At 42.1% G+C, this 15,823-nt stretch overlaps 1 protein-coding gene across 6 annotated transcripts in view; it reads right to left on the reverse strand.

Moving 5' to 3' along the window:
- The window catches only part of LOC120821711 (glutamate receptor 3), a 52,986-nt gene that overhangs the window by 26,898 nt on the left and 10,265 nt on the right, over nt 1-15,823 (reverse strand). For all 6 annotated transcript variants that reach the window (XR_013468075.1, XR_013468074.1, XM_040180641.2 and 3 more), the window contains exons 3-4: nt 14,584-14,823; nt 2,453-2,640 (exon numbers count right to left, since the gene is read on the reverse strand). Coding sequence is in view for 4 of the 6 variants with exons in the window: in XM_040180641.2 (XP_040036575.1) it covers nt 2,453-2,640; nt 14,584-14,823 (428 nt within the window). In the remaining 2 variants the exon portion in view is untranslated. The remainder of the gene's footprint in view (nt 1-2,452; nt 2,641-14,583; nt 14,824-15,823) is intronic.

Consider the following 15,823-nt stretch of genomic DNA (forward strand, 5'->3'; position numbering starts at 1 on the left):
TGGCAGCGATTATAAAACAACTGTGTTTCTATTAATGATGAGAAGCCCTAAAGGTGTTTACTCTAGTGAAGGCGTAAGAAGACGGAAACTTTCAAAGGCAAAAAACACAGCACATTTATGTACGGATAAAGCACTGCTGAAGTGCTTAGTAATTATCATAACATGAATGTGGGATATCTGCATGTAAATGAATTTATAAATTAATGGCCAACGATAATGATCCATTAAACTCTGGCATAAAAAAAGATTAAATTTAGACGGCGTTCATGAGGTAAAATCCTAAACACTGGTAAAAAAGAAAAAAAATCCTGTCCAAGATGGTTGCTTCCTGACGCCTGAGTGATCTCGGTTGTTAGCTCACTCCTGTCTTTGTGAGAAATCTCCCCTCCAGCTAGGACGGTAGGCTATTTATAGTAGGCTCATTGTTGTTGCTGTTATGGGACAGTGTGTCCTACTTACACTGGGAGGTGATATTACATTAAAGCATGTGTTGATGTCACAGCTTGTATAAGGAATCGTTCCGGGGGAGACGCAGGCACATCTCGCTGCTATCAAGCATCTGGGGAGACACACGTCTGACAGATGGTGCCTACGAGGCCGCCGCTCCCTTTAATGCGACGCCGCAAAGAGGTAACGATCGGATCGGCCTGATGTGACACCAAGTGGCCGCTATTATCCCGTTCGATAACTTGGATCTAATACGGAGGTAATTTAAGAACATTTGAAAAATAAAAAACCTCTTCTGTATCTACGGGAAAAGGCTGCAAAAAGCAAACTTCTCTCAATCAAAGAAGATGTTCTGTGCTCTCGGCAAAAACAATCCCCTGTGTCAGAGGAAATGAAGACATATATCCGCAGTGGTCAGAGTGAAACTCATAAGGGCAGCATTAATGAAGACCATTACGCAGAGGGCAGGCGCCTTTACACACAAATATCTCAGCAAAGAACAGAAGGTCAGGATGTGCCCGGGATTAATGGTTAAAATGAGCAAACACAGAAAACAAACCATGCCTGAGGGCGTGATCGTTTTTGTAACACGTTCCTCCGCCGAGTGGTCATGAACCGAACTAAAAGGAACCGCACAACGTCTCATTTTGTTTGGCAAAAAGTCCTTATGCCTAAACAAACAAGCCATTTGTCACTGACCTCATAAACAACTCATACGAGTGGGTTTGAATCCTTCTACATGATGTTTGTGGTTTAACGAACGCAGTTAAAACTATTTGGTTGTGGTGAGGGAAAGATTGGCTCCATGGTTCAAACAGTAGATACGACATTAAGAACAATTCCTTTCTCCCCTACAATATAACAATGACTCTTTCTGCTAAGAGAGGACAGCAGATATTAGCATGGACACAACATGTTGCTTGTCAGGAAAATGTAGGTTGATTTAATTGATGAGTGCTGTTTTTTCTGAAGGAAGCAGTCTCGCATTTAACTGAGCTGCTTTTAGTCTTTTGTGTCGCTCACTATACTTGCATGCAAGTCATACATATAACTGTATAGATATTTAGTTCTCCATAACTCCATAACGGTTAAGTAAATGAAGTGTAAAGATTTTTTTGTTTCTTTTAAATTTAGATTAGCATGCAATGTCTTACTAACTAAAGAAAGCGGTGCGTTGAAATGACAGATTTATACCTAGGTGTCTATTAGGTGTCCGGCTGGCGTGAAGCCGAGGATATATTTACATAAATCAAACCTAAATGTCCATTCACACTTTCAAGTGTTACCCGATTCCTCCCCCTTTCTATCACACTTACCTCCATGTACAACTCAACCCGTTACATATTATCACCATCCATCTATAAACAGAAAATTACATTACATTATAGAAAAAATGTTTTAAATCCTTGCACGTATCTTTTTAATGCGCAAATAAACTTAAAAAGACGTCTCTAATGGTCTTCTGATTAAATAAGCAAATTCCTAGTTAATTCCTGGTTTCTGACAATAAAGTATTCTCCGCCGTAGAGCCACAGTGAACAGTGCGCACAAGCAAACACTGCATCGAAATCAAGACTCATGTGGGAAAACTGGAGCTGATGATCACCTAGGAAACAAGGATGAGGAAGCTGTTTAATTCCTCCGCCTGAATTGAGCCCAGGTGACCTCGAACAACATGCCAACAAAAAACAACAAATAACAGCCCTTTAATTGAGTGTTACCGTCCCGCCTGCCTTAACATCACCTTCTAAATGAGAATTGTGAGATCCGAGGCAATCGCGATGCACTCGAGGTGTTTAGGGTAATAACCAAGAATAAATGAATAGTGAGGAACAAACAAAGCCAGGAGAGTGACTCGTGTTATCGAGTCTGGAGATGAATTTCAAGGCACAGAGTGAAAGAAAGACAGTGCTTAAAACGTGTTTAAGGACAGACATTTTGTTTCTAGGTCATTATTCCCAGATATGTGTGTGTGTGTGTGTGTGTGTGTGTGTCGGCTCAGTACCTGCTCCAGGATGGAGTTGATCCGGCCCACCTCACAGTCAATGAGAAAACGTTTCTCTTGCCGGCGGTCCATCTCCTCAATGATGCGTCGGTACTCCATGGGGTCCACGATGTTTCCCACCGAGCGAGCTGTCACCTGCCAGTTATTGGCCACGGCCGACTCCATGATGGCCTGCAGGATTGCAAAACCTGGAGGAGTAGAGGGAGACGAGCTCCGTCAGACAACTGTCTCCTTTTTGTTTTTTTCAGAGCAATGCCGGCAGGAAAATGCCTGGCTGACAAAGTGGATTGCTGTAAAGAAGAGGTGCGTGGGTATCATGGCTTTTGACCGTGGTTAGAAAACATGTTGATGCACAAACAGCAGGAACGTATCAAGTGGTTTCACAATGAAATACATCTGATCTGCATCCGTTTGGGTGTTTTTCAAACAGCCTCCAGACAATAAAATATGCAAAGTTGCTAGAGTACACTGAAGACAATGTTTTGGGACTTCTTTAATGAATTAATCATGAGCCTCCATGCTCTTGCACTGGACGCATTGGCAGTGCATGTATATATTTATAAACCCATGCTGTCAGATATATAGTTGATGACTTTTCACATGAGTTAATATAAAAGATGCACTACACAGATCAAGAAGATTCAGAATTGCAAAGGAGATGGAACAAGATTCCACCGAGGTTTACCCACACAAGTCAAAGATGTGTCAAGCTTAACAAAGATGGAGAGGTTACGGAGCATAATTAACTAACTATTAATTGTGGAATGGCTGTGTCCCAAGCTGCCTTAGCAGTGTGTCACGGGAGGTCACAGCACTAATCTCTTTCCAGCCGTACTGACAAATTAAAACTTGCAGATTTTAAGACTAACGTGAACACAAGTAGGGAGCACAGACACAACGCCAAGACATGCGGCACATACTCAAAGCAACTGTGGTGTAATAAACCGCTAAAGATGCAGTTCAGCGAGCACAATGCAGGGCTCACAGTGCCATGGGATGAATCAGCTGATGAGCTCTATGAAAGGAAGAAGCTGAGCTAACATTACTTGGCTGAGCGGCGACACTAAACAGCCTCAGAACACCCGCAGCCGTTTAGATGGTTCCACTGATAGTTTGCTAAAGGGGTTAAACATACATAGAATACATAGTCAGCAGTCACGGTGGGCCACAAATGCACTTTCTTCAGTGACACGAGGTGGAAAAGGAAAGAAGCCAGAGCAGTTTTGTTTTATTTTTTTGAAATAGTTGGATAAGAAACAAAAGCTTTGATTGGAAAATTCCATTTCCCTTCGAAAACTACATGTTGTGGACATTGAATTGTTCTGCTTGCATTGGATCAATTATTCTGACATAAGAGTATAATTAGAGAGGATATTATTCAGCTACTGGATGGCAATGGTAAATGTGGCTTTGTGTTCGGTGCATATAAACGTGAATGTGGATTGTCTGGTGATTGGTGCCGTTCCAGTAAACCGAAAGCATTTCCTGCTGAGCTACTGGAAGCTTTCATGGAGTCGATTCAATAAAGAATCTGCTACGTGAGGCGAAACCCTGACAAGCTCACACACACTGTCACACACACTGCCCCATGAGCCAAGTGACACACAGATGCTTGATACCATATAAAATCAGATCCCGAATTTTAGAAAATCAAATGACGGCTAAGACTCGTGGGGCCTTTACGATATTACTGAAGAAGCACTTTTTAAACGCTGCCTATAATAATATTAACAGATAACGTATCCAGGTCACTATCTATCGAGGCATTGAGAGAGTATAAAGCTGCGATGAATTTCAGCCATTAAAAAACACATCATGTGGGAAAACAATGACCTTGTAAAGGCAGCACATTAATTAAGCAGAAAATATATTAAAAACACCAAAACAGCTGTGTAATAACAGCTTACAAGACAGATAATCCATACAGACAACTCTCATGCCCCATTTGCATATTTCCATTACCTGACAAACACTGTGCATAATATGTTGAGTGGTGGTGACAAAGCATGGAGGTCATTACTGGCAGTATTGGGTCATCACTAACTGACTGAAAGAAAGTGGTTTGCCAGTGTACAGCTGACTGGATTAGACGAGCAGAGCAAAGCAGCATCGCATACTGCATTATCCTTTGCTCTCACACCCGGTATAAAACAGCTATTCCATAGAATAGAGGACGTTATTACGGATGCCAAAGAGTCGTGTGTATCTGTCAGCCACGGAGCCCTGCTACTGGAAGCTCAATGAAAACTGGTTCTCACACCGTTTCACAGTTAAGTGATGGACTACCGGCAGCACAGACCAGACACTCAACAATCATGGCTAATGAAGGTGTAATAACTCCTCCCGTATGTTTGCTTTACCAAGCTATGCATAGAAGTCAGTGCTCATTAATACTTAAGAAGTTCTTTGGGGTTGGCTACACAGTTATTCATGAATTATTAGTAAAGGTATTGGTATTATAACGGCTCAGTGAGGCCCTGAGACTGTTAACATGCCCTTTTAATATAAGAGCTCCTTATTTCTTGAATTATTTAAGTGTTACTGCTATTAGACCTGAATTTGAAAGTCCCTCTCCGCTCAAAAATGTACTTCACTCATTTTAACGTCACATGGATGTTTGACCTTTGCAGAACCTTTACAGAATCGGGTATTTGTGGAGGGTGAAGAAGATTGTTTCCACTTTCAACGAAAGAAAAGAGTTTCTAAAAACTGATTTCACGAAGAATTTGTACGTACAAGACAAGTTTGGAAGTGGATTGTGTCCAATATTCAACACAAGTGTGATGCTCCGAAGCCTACAGTGCATATACACCGAATGGCAATGGACTTATCAGTAAGCAGTAGACATCTTGGTCCACTGTTAAACTTTTGAAATTGATAATATTTGCATATATATTGACTGAGGGTGAAGCCGAATGTGTATTAGATCTTTCACATTAGACACAAATTGTTGTCTTTTTTGTGAATGTCTTAAACATGTCTGCAGGGGATATTATGCTTGTTATTATGTTTATTATGTGGCAACACCCCCACCCTCCTCCTTCCTCCTAGGGGAAACACTGGTGTGTGTGAATGGCATTAAGAGTTAATGTAGCCTTAATCCTCAAGCCAAACCCCCAAATATTTTTCAATTTGAAATTACTAGTCCTCCGAATTTGATTATAAATATATCTGACAAGTTATTATTGGCCTTTAGAAGATGTAAAGCACGGCCCTTTTGGGGACACAAGCAGGGCTTCTTTAGTATTCATGCACAAATAACCCAGAATGAAAAAACAAAACAAAAAAGGACTCTCCCTAAGTCGGGCAGCGCTGAACTTTGCTTCTGAATGCGTGCATTATTTAATCAGAAATTCTAAAGAAAGCATCCATTTCCAGCAAAAAAAAAGCCCTCTTCTCAAATAGCTCGTCCATTCTCAGTGTTGACAGTCACTTTGAGTTGTTTCTAATAGAGCTCCTAAGTATTCAGAGCACACCGACTCCGCTGACACGTCCGCCCTCCGTTCGCCCACTGCTGACCTTCACAGCAAAGCGCCCGGCAGACAGCGCTCAGATCAGGTATGGCCTTTAAAAACAAGTGGCTCTCGCTGGGCGCCGCCACGTCGGCCGGTGAGTCTACAGAGGCAGAGATGTGTGTCCACACGTCTGACACTTAGGGAGGTTAAGGAGTTCAAAAGGAGATTGGGTGAGACTGCACCGTCGTGGAGAGCGGGATCGCGGGTAACAAGGTGCTGAGGTGACCTCAGACTGGATTTGGCTCTGTCGTCGTCCAGACTTTATCGGGTCAAAAAAGGCAAAAACATGTTGTTTTTAACAGCTGGAATGTAACAATGCAAGAATCCAGCACAGTGAATCTCTCAGGGGGGGAATAAAAAGACAGAAACTGAAAGTCAGCTGTCCTCCCGTCCTTCTTTCACAGAGTACTGAACACCATAAGCTCGGATATGCACGACACTTTGACACATGTTGGTAGCCGCTTAAGAAAAACGATTTGGGGGATTTACAAACGTTTCCCCTTAGAATTGAATTTTCATTTCTTTTTTTGTCTGTAAACTAAGCAGAATATTTGGGATTTAAACATGTGTTCCCTTCGCTTGGGTGGTTAAGCTATTCAGTATGCTTATGATTAAAGATATGCAGAAAGTTTGACAGTCCTGAATTGAATAAATGACCTGAAAGTGACATATCGTGTGCTGTTACTTCAGCATCCATCATTTGAATCCTGAATGACAAAGGACTTCAAAGGTCTCTCTGTGAATATTAACGCTGATGTCATTTATCAGCAAAAGTCTTTTGGTCGAAGAGTTTTGATTGACTTTGAAAACAGATGGCGTTTTGCAAAAGCCAGCAGGCAGGACAACCACCAAGGGCATGTTAGAGAAACAATTATTCAGCACCGTCCTGAAAAATAATACATATTCAAAATCAGGAGCATATCGTAACGAGGACATATATAGCAGGGGGGAAATAATTGAATTTATCTAAATTATGTTTTTGCAAACAGAGCCTTGATGTCAGGCGAAACGTTAAGCACCACATTTCAGTGATCGGGAATGTACGTCAAGAGTCCAATAACACAACTCCAAATACATGCTAATGTTGCGTGTACCTTCAACAAATGTATGTCCGTAATTTAGAACTACTGTTCCTCATCGCCAACGAAAAAAGATACTTCACTCTCAAGACTTTCAACAGTGTTGCTTTTGGCCAACATGCGGCTTTGTTCATCAAAACAAGTTCCAACACCCCACTGTGCACTACACTACCTTTAAGTACAGAGAGAAAAACACAAACATACACCTGTAGGAAAAGAACAAAAGAGGAAAAACAAGCTTTGAGCTATTGCAACATCTGTTTCCTCTGCAGTTAGTTCTGCACCAGTACTCAACCGGAGAGTCACAACTCAAAGAGAAAGGAGAGACGACGATAGCTCTCCTGAAGACGTACGTGCCAACACACACCAGACTCGCAACATGGTGAAAGATGGTGAAAGATGTATACAAATGACATTTTGTGAACCAACAACAATCCGGCTGAGCGGGAAACCGTGACTTGGTCGAAATATGCCAACTGACCAAAAATATATGCTTTCTCCAAAACACGAATCCTTTCAAGTTACCATACTAACAACCTCAAGTATATGTAGTATTGACCAATGATCCTGCAGCAAAGCCTAGTCGCACACAGCCCTGCCGAGGAATGTGCTCCTTCTCTGCAGCTCACACAATTGGTTTTCCTTTTTTCTCTAAAAAGAAGGAATTGTCTGTTACTCACAGCTATGTATAGCTCATTGGAAGAAAGCATCTTTTAAATGTCGTGTCATTTTTGTCTCTCTTTACTTGACTTGAAAAACTTGTTGAGGCCTGGATATTTTTAATCCCGAAGGAAATGTGGGAGAAGGCATTTACTGAGAGATTTATTTCCTCTGTAACAGACAAAGTTGGAGACGCGATGCTGAGGCTTTGCTGGCACCTGAGTGTGCGTTTCTTCTTTGTCTGTCTCGATCAGAGGCTCACATGGCGGCTGAACGCGGTGCGCGGCCTTAACTGTCAGTTGTACCTCCCCCTCCTTGGAGAAGATGACCTCTTTAATATTCTCTTGCAGGCATCGGAACCGCGCCGTTGTCATGGGATGCGCAAAGTAAAGTGCATCACCAAAGGGGACTCAGACAAAGCTTCTGAACCTACTTCAAATGAATCTCCAAAAAACTCTCCAAGCTTATGTGCGGCTCCACAAAGAAGACTGTTTTCAGGGGGCAATACTCACAAAGCAGGGGGAATAAAAAGGATTAAAGCTGCCCAATGAAATAAAAAGGAACTTTTGAGTACCATTAGCCTAATAACGCCTGCTACCAATGCAGACAGCAGCTTCCTGTTCCAAATCATCTGAACTGCTGCCCAGTCTGCAATCAGATCAGCAAATCAAAACAATTATTTCCTATTTATTGACAGCTGCAAACAGAAGTTAGTAGCAATAAACTAGAAAAACTCACATATATAAAGCACAGATATTTGTACCAGTGCCGCATGCAAAGGAATGGAGAAGACTGGCTCCTGTCCGTCAGTGAGAGCTGCACTAACTGCCGGCTTCGGCTCCCCTAAAAAAAGACAGCACCCTCCCATCGCTAAAGCAAATAAAAATGACGTAATCCCCTCGGGGGGCAAAATGGGAAGCGCACATCACATCAGCCTCTTTCATAATGCAAAAAGACCACTGTGTCATCGTGAAAGCAAGTATCCCGAAATAGATTGGAGACATTTGAGCAACGCAGAGACAGGAGTCGAGCCATAAACAAAGCAGTGGCCATAAAGCAGAGCGGCGCTTTATTAGTCACCTGGTTGCTTATAGGGCCACGTGAAGCGGAGAGGTTAGAGAAGATTAGATATGAACAGCTGGATCTCGCAGGAAGAGGAGAGGATGGGGGAGGGGCACGGGGGGGCTTTTGATTTCACGGGGTGAAAAACATTCGATGCATCTGACAGCACGTCTGACAGTGCTTGGCCCCATGTGCCATTTGCAGTTTTGTGACGCCGGAGAGGCACAAAGACTATGCTGACTCTTCTGTTCCTTCCCTCACTCTTCGTCTTTGCACAGCTACGTTTTCTTTTCTCTTTATTTGAAGACGGGGCAACTTCTTCCTATGCGAACAGCAGAGACGGCAGCGTTAAGCGGAGGGCTTTCCGCAATAGACCTTGAGCACAAGAACTTTTACTTTTCCTTGAAACGACGGGAGGAAAAAACAATAATAATAATAATAGGAGCAGAACAAGTGGGGTGACAGATGACTCATGGAATAATCAATGAATAAACTTAATTTGTGCATGGATTTGTAATGTGGCAGCATTATGAGCCAAGGCATGAGGAAGGAAATGGAAAAGATTGTGTTTGGTAGTTGATAGTAACAGATGGCAAATAGGGTGAATCAAGCTTTAATATCTCAATTGAAAAGATTTTTAAGATGTTAAATGTGAATGCCTTGATAATAAAGATAAATGAAAATAGAGAAAACTACTGGTCTTGTCTTAAGTAATTTCAACCCACGTTTAACTATTTTCACACTTTAGTTGACAATCTCACACACCCACAGTCAGATATATCACTACTCCTCCTTTGAAAAGTTGTTTTTCCGCCTCTCATTTCCTCTCTGTCTTCTGCAGGTCATGAATAGAGGGAAGGAGATCTCTGTGACTCAAATCAATAGTGCTCATATCAAATGGCACCGAAAAATACCTTTATGCAAACCCAGCATTGATACTGAGCTACACCTCACCTTCATCCTACACGGTACATCGAGGTTATCAGGAAAAGGAATCTTTGGGCCACGATGTTAAGATGACAGATTAAAACTTCACTAAGTGGATAAATGCGGATTATCAATCCAGTCAGTGAGATAATAACACTTGTTCAGCATTTATACAACATATACAGAGGTAGCAGGAGCTATTAACATTTCATATTTTTTGATATGGTACTTTTGTTTGCCAGTTGATTCTCTGCTTTAGCCAAAAAACTAAACACACGCAGCCTTTCCCATGTAATTATTTGCTGTTATGAACGATAGAAAGGATTAACTCTGGAGGCCAAATCCTTGTTGCTGCTCAGATTTTTCTCAAGCTCCCTCAAACAGCGTTGAGTTTTTTCCACCAACTTTAAGCCCGGAGCCATTTGTCTGGTTGCGTTTGGATGAACAATCTTCCAACCAATTTTCAATGGATATTGATTTGATATCCAGAGATGAACACCACTCTGCCAAATATATTCCCTTGTGGGTGTTTTAATGATGGCAATGGAGAGAGCTGTTTCACAGGCAACAGCACACAGACCACATTCTCACACTCAAACCGCGTAGTCAGTGTCACTCTCTCCTGCACAGAAGCATCTGCATTTCTTATGTTTCTCCACTTGTGTATTCAAGTTTATTGGTTAATTAGCCCGCCATACACACACATACTAAGAATACCTGGAGGATGTTTGACAATTAGATGAGAAACAACTGAAGGCATAGAAGGTTATGAGGGAACAATCTGAACTGTCCAAGGTCCTGAAACAATGATCTCACTGATATGTGAGTCATTTTATTCAAACTGGAATATGCTTTAAGCTATACCAGGAAGTTTTGTGACTGTACAATATTATCGACATCTACATTTTCTGTCGGCTTTCCAGTTTTGGGCTATGTATGCATTCTAGATTGGTGCAGTATTGGCATTGTTCATGTGTATTCCAGAGTACATACTGTACCATCTGTAATGAGGCCAAGATTCAAGCAAAGAACACATTTCTAAAAAGTGATGCTACTGTTTGCAAGTAATGTCCTTCTCAAGGTTGCTGTAGCTATAGTAGCCCAAGAGAGGTTTCTGCAATGGAATCCTGTCAGCCAATCTGTTCAATGGAGAAAATGTGTCTCAGTGTTTTAAAGCCTGAATGTCCACAACAAGGGACTGAGCTATTTTTAATCTAGAGTCTGTAACTTACAAAACATTTTAAATATTCTCGCGGAACATTTTTGTTTCTATTATTTATTCATAAATGGTATACATGAACGTGTAGATACAGCTGCCTTCACACTACAGGGTGGAAGAGAAAGTCTGCAGTTTACGTGTTATTTGATGTTGTTTCCAAGCCGCACTGCCTCTTCATGCGTGGATGAGCGTGGATCAATTGGTGCCATTTTGGGCGTCTGGCAGAGCGCAGCGAGCGCTTGATAACAGGAGAGGTTTGGTTCATGCAGAAACACCACAGCTACCGCCTGAGCTGCATCTTCTCACTGAATGCACACAGCGCTTTGAAGTTTCCACCAGTGACGTAACCACACACACTCTCACGCAGCATCTTTCCAAACACACTCCATTCCCAGATGTAAATTGAAGGCAATCTGATTCCCACAGATAATTTTAAATTTATTCACCACCGAGTCAGAGAGGATTCTCAAAAACATGGAGCCAATTAACATGCTCTCCTTAAGAAAACAACAGAAAAGGCACTTTTCTCTTTTCAAAGTTTATTCAATTTGACACAGTTCTTTCTAACCTTGGAGTTCATTTTTTATGTTTAAGTGTCAGCCTAGTGCTTTCTCATCTGCATATCTGTAGTGTGCCTTTCAGAATCCTTTGAAACACATCTTACAAAAAGGTACCTCTCAGCCACTGGTTAGTTATTCTGTTACATGTGTATCCAAGTTACTTCTGCCTTTGTTCTCTCTGTGTTCTCTACGAGGCATAAGACATAAGTCCTTGAGCAGGGACGATAACCGCTCTTTCAAAGCAAAAGAGATTGATTAATGAATCTCAATATTAGGGCCTGGGAGGAAAACAGCATTCACCTGCAGAGGAGGAGGTTGAGGCCTATCGATATATATGTCCATCTTTAAAGGGAAGGTGCAGTAAGGTGTTGACAGAGTGGAGATTGTGCCATATGGTCTCTCTCGCTCTCTGTGTCTCTCTCTCTTTCTCTCTCTCTGCCCCCCCCCCCCCCCCCCCCCCCCCTCTCTGTTAATGAGCCTGTGTGCCTGACTGCTGAGTGCAGCTCTTCAGCAGTGAGCAATTAATCAGACGTTTCCTCGCGGAGATGAAACCAAGCAGACATTCAGCTTTATTACTTATTGGATCCAAATGTTCCACCTTCCCCATTTTTCAGAAGGAAAATGCAGAAAAGGGGCCAGTTAAGGTTGTTGGATTTTAGTCGTTAGATTTTATGAATCTGGAAGAGATTTACTAAAGTGGTTGAATACAATTTGAAGGTACTTGGGCTTTATTTTAGTCCGTCGCTACAATTATTTGACAAATTAAGATTTCACTCACAAATTATAATGATAAGCTTTTACAGCATGGGTCATCACCTTGTTATAGATTAAAGGGCGGCTATTTGGCTTCATAGGTAATTGTAAATGCTAAAGAAACTAGCTTCCAAAGTTAACACAACCACTATAAGCCACTGTAATGCTAATACCACACCAAGTTGTAATGGCAAAAATCCTGTTTTGTGTTGGATCAAACAAATACAAATGCAAGTATTTAAGCAGTATATACAATATTCTAGTGAACTATGTTAATAAGAGAAAAAACAGATGTGGACCTACTTTCAGTGGTCAGCTGGTAATGTCCAGATGTTCCTTGATTCAGGAGGCCTTTTCTGCCAGCGGCCATTAGTCTGTTTAATGAGGACGTTTCATGGCCTGTACATCCAGGATAAATAGGTGAGGATGCACTGCGGCAGATGAACACGTCATTAACGCCGGTGTGTGAAGGTGTTAAGTCTTTGTTGTGCACTGGACACAAGCTGCACGAAACAGAAACAGACTCCCAATCTGTATGAAGCAGCTGCGAGAAACAAAACTTTTCCTGTCATTTGATCACCATTACAGACGGCGTCACGACAACACTGCTGTCAGAGGGCGGCAGCCCCGACGTAAAAGTGAAGCTGAATTTGATGATGCTATTTTGAAGTTCAGATACACATTAAAAACAACAGTAATATTTGACGGCCTATGCATGGGTCACTTAGGTGGTGTATGTGGGTATATTGTGTTTCAATAACAGTCAGATTTCTATCTTACAGACACATGTTTGATGTTAGCTGTGCCTTCAGGCTTTACAAAAGACATCCCTCATATGGTAAATCATGGAAGGAAAGACAAAGTCCACTTCCCAAAGAGTGACAGCAGAGGATTAACCGTTGCATTTTGATGAACTTCAAACTGACTCTCTGATCAGTGTCTTGTTATGGGGCATTGGACACTGTTCCACAAACTACTACTACTAAGAGTCACTCAAGAAAGCGTCAATCAAGAGCCCCTTCAACTTGCTCCCCGACCTTATGTAGAGCCCTCCTCCTAAAATGAGACTAAACTGATATTTGAGCGTTGCCTATATTGCCCCCAGGCCTTGACGGGGAGGAGCGGGCTGGGACTGGCAGCCAAACTAGCCTTTCAGCAAACACAAGCTGTGCAGCATTTGGGAATCCATCCTAAACTACAGTGTTTACACTAAGTCAGAGTCGTAAACTAGAAAGTAGAAATGGGGACAGTATTACAGTTGGTGGCCGGTCAGCCACCAAAAAGTTAGTAAGGGATTGTGCGCAAGAGAGGCTGTGAGCGGCTTAATAATTTTATCTCCACCAGAGCAGCCAACCAATAATCAGCTTCTACAATCCCCATAAAACCAACAAAAAACCAGACACAACGGAGGGGCCAATGGCGCCGAGGTCCTCTCCCACATCCAGAGCACCAACAGGCGATTTTGTTAACACGGTCAGACAGGGCCCCAAATATCTACATCATGATTATGAGAGTGTTGCCCTTGCTTTGATTTGTTATATGCGATTATTTTGTCCAATACATATATCAATTCGTACTTCACAAAACCTGCAGAAGTAACTCTGTGAGAATGAGCCTGACTTGAACTGGAGATACATGTCAAGTCACACTGACAATACAAGTCAGTGTATTCGTTCTAGAAATGCTCCATGTTCGTTTAATAATACTTGGATGTTTTGAAGGGTTAAATAAAAAAAATAAAAAAAAATGAAAGCACTTTACTCATGTCCTTGCTGCTAAAAACAGTCTATGGCCGGCTTGGTTGTTCTCCTTCTTAATATACTCTCTACAGATACCGACCCTCGAGAGGACCACAAAGAAAATAGTCTGTAAATAGTTGGCCTACATGAGTGGACCTGAAACGCCATGAAGCAAATGCAGAAGTTACAGTATGTTGTGTTCTGTCTTTATATAAACCAATTAGAGCTTGATGATGAAAGAGAGGATTAGAGGCTCAGGCGGCTAGAGTTGTACTACGGCGGCGGATCAGCGGCACCTGTGAATGACTCATTCCCTTCGAAGCGAGGAGCTATTGACTGCAGCAGGAATCAGTGACAGTGAGAGGTAATTTGGGATCATTACCGGCATAGATTAAAATGTATCAGAGCATTTAGGATGAAGATTGGGGATGAGGGATCTACATATTAAAGACTGTATAATAACCCCTCTGCATGAGCGGCGCTTGGCGTGCCAATTACTTTTTTACTCGTCTTTAACTAGCAACGAGATGTTTTGCGCTGCTCCTCTGCCTCCAACCGAAAGCTTATGGTGTTTCCACAGCTGTGTGTGTGTTACTTTCCGAGAGGGGCACTCTTACCTCTGTCAGTGTCGTAAAGGTAGACAAACTTCTCCCACTTGTAATGGTCCAGAAGACTGAGAACAGCTCCTCGCAAACCGGGTCTCATCTGGATGACAAACTGCACATCAGCGTCAATGGGGAAGCTGGGAGTAATGAAGGAGGTGTGCAGCGCCCCGCAGAAGGAGGTCAACGTATTCATGGACTTCCTGTCGTAGAAGCCGAGGATGGCGTAGACTCCTCGGGAGAACTGGGAGCAGACTGGTGACGGAGACAGAGAGCAGGACAGGGACCAGAACAGAGTCAAAACAGAGTCATTTCTGATCATCTATTCTTTCAGTCAGGAGGGACGCCGACAGACAGAGAACTGGCCTTTCAAACAAAGTTAAGGTCAAAATGTCATAGCGTACTGAAAGTTAATAAGCTGAGTCCCCTAATGGTCTACGTAAGGATAAAAACTTTAATACAAGCTTGAGGAGGATTCATGATGGCATTAATCTTTCTGGTGATGCGGCGGCAATCTGAATAATTGGGTGCCATGTGGGATGTCTGCTCCCCATAGCCATGCTCTGATGCCCGGTGACCTTCCCTTCTCCTTGGTCTGAATGCAATTGCTTGGGTAATTAACTAGAAATAATTGGGGAATCAAAATGTGGCCATTTAAGAGCTGCGGCCAATGCCACAGCTCTAAAATGGGCATATATTTGATACAAATAGCCTGAAACGTGTGCATGCAATAGGCTGTGTTGCAGTATAGAAGACTTATAACAAGCCCTGTCTGCCGTCTTTTGATATGAGCTGCAGACATGAACGTTCAGCGCATGAGACACTTGGTCTTACTAGGGGGTCAACCATTTTTCTATCAGTACATAATACAGTAAATACACAATGTAACACAAATAAGATAGTTAATGTCTAGTTAAACTTTTATTTACAAATATTTTTTATGTTGCAATTAATGTTGAATATTCCACTACAAATACAACTAGTACTGCGTTTTTTGTGCCTTTACGGTTTTGCATTACCTCATTCTGTGATGTTTGCTGAAATTGATTGGATAACCCTACTTTGAAAATTCCACCAGCAGCCACTGGTAATATCTAAAGCAAATGTTCAACATTTCAAGCCGGTAGTGCTGCTCTCATATTTCTGACCCTCTGCTCAAAGCAGATTCCAACACTGTTCACAGGTATCATCGTTTGATCATGTTATTATCTAACTTATTATATCCAATGAGAAGTCTTTCTGGGGAATTTGTACA

The sequence above is a fragment of the Gasterosteus aculeatus genome, chromosome 7, assembly GCF_964276395.1.
Source record: "Gasterosteus aculeatus chromosome 7, fGasAcu3.hap1.1, whole genome shotgun sequence".
NCBI lineage: Eukaryota > Metazoa > Chordata > Actinopteri > Perciformes > Gasterosteidae > Gasterosteus > Gasterosteus aculeatus.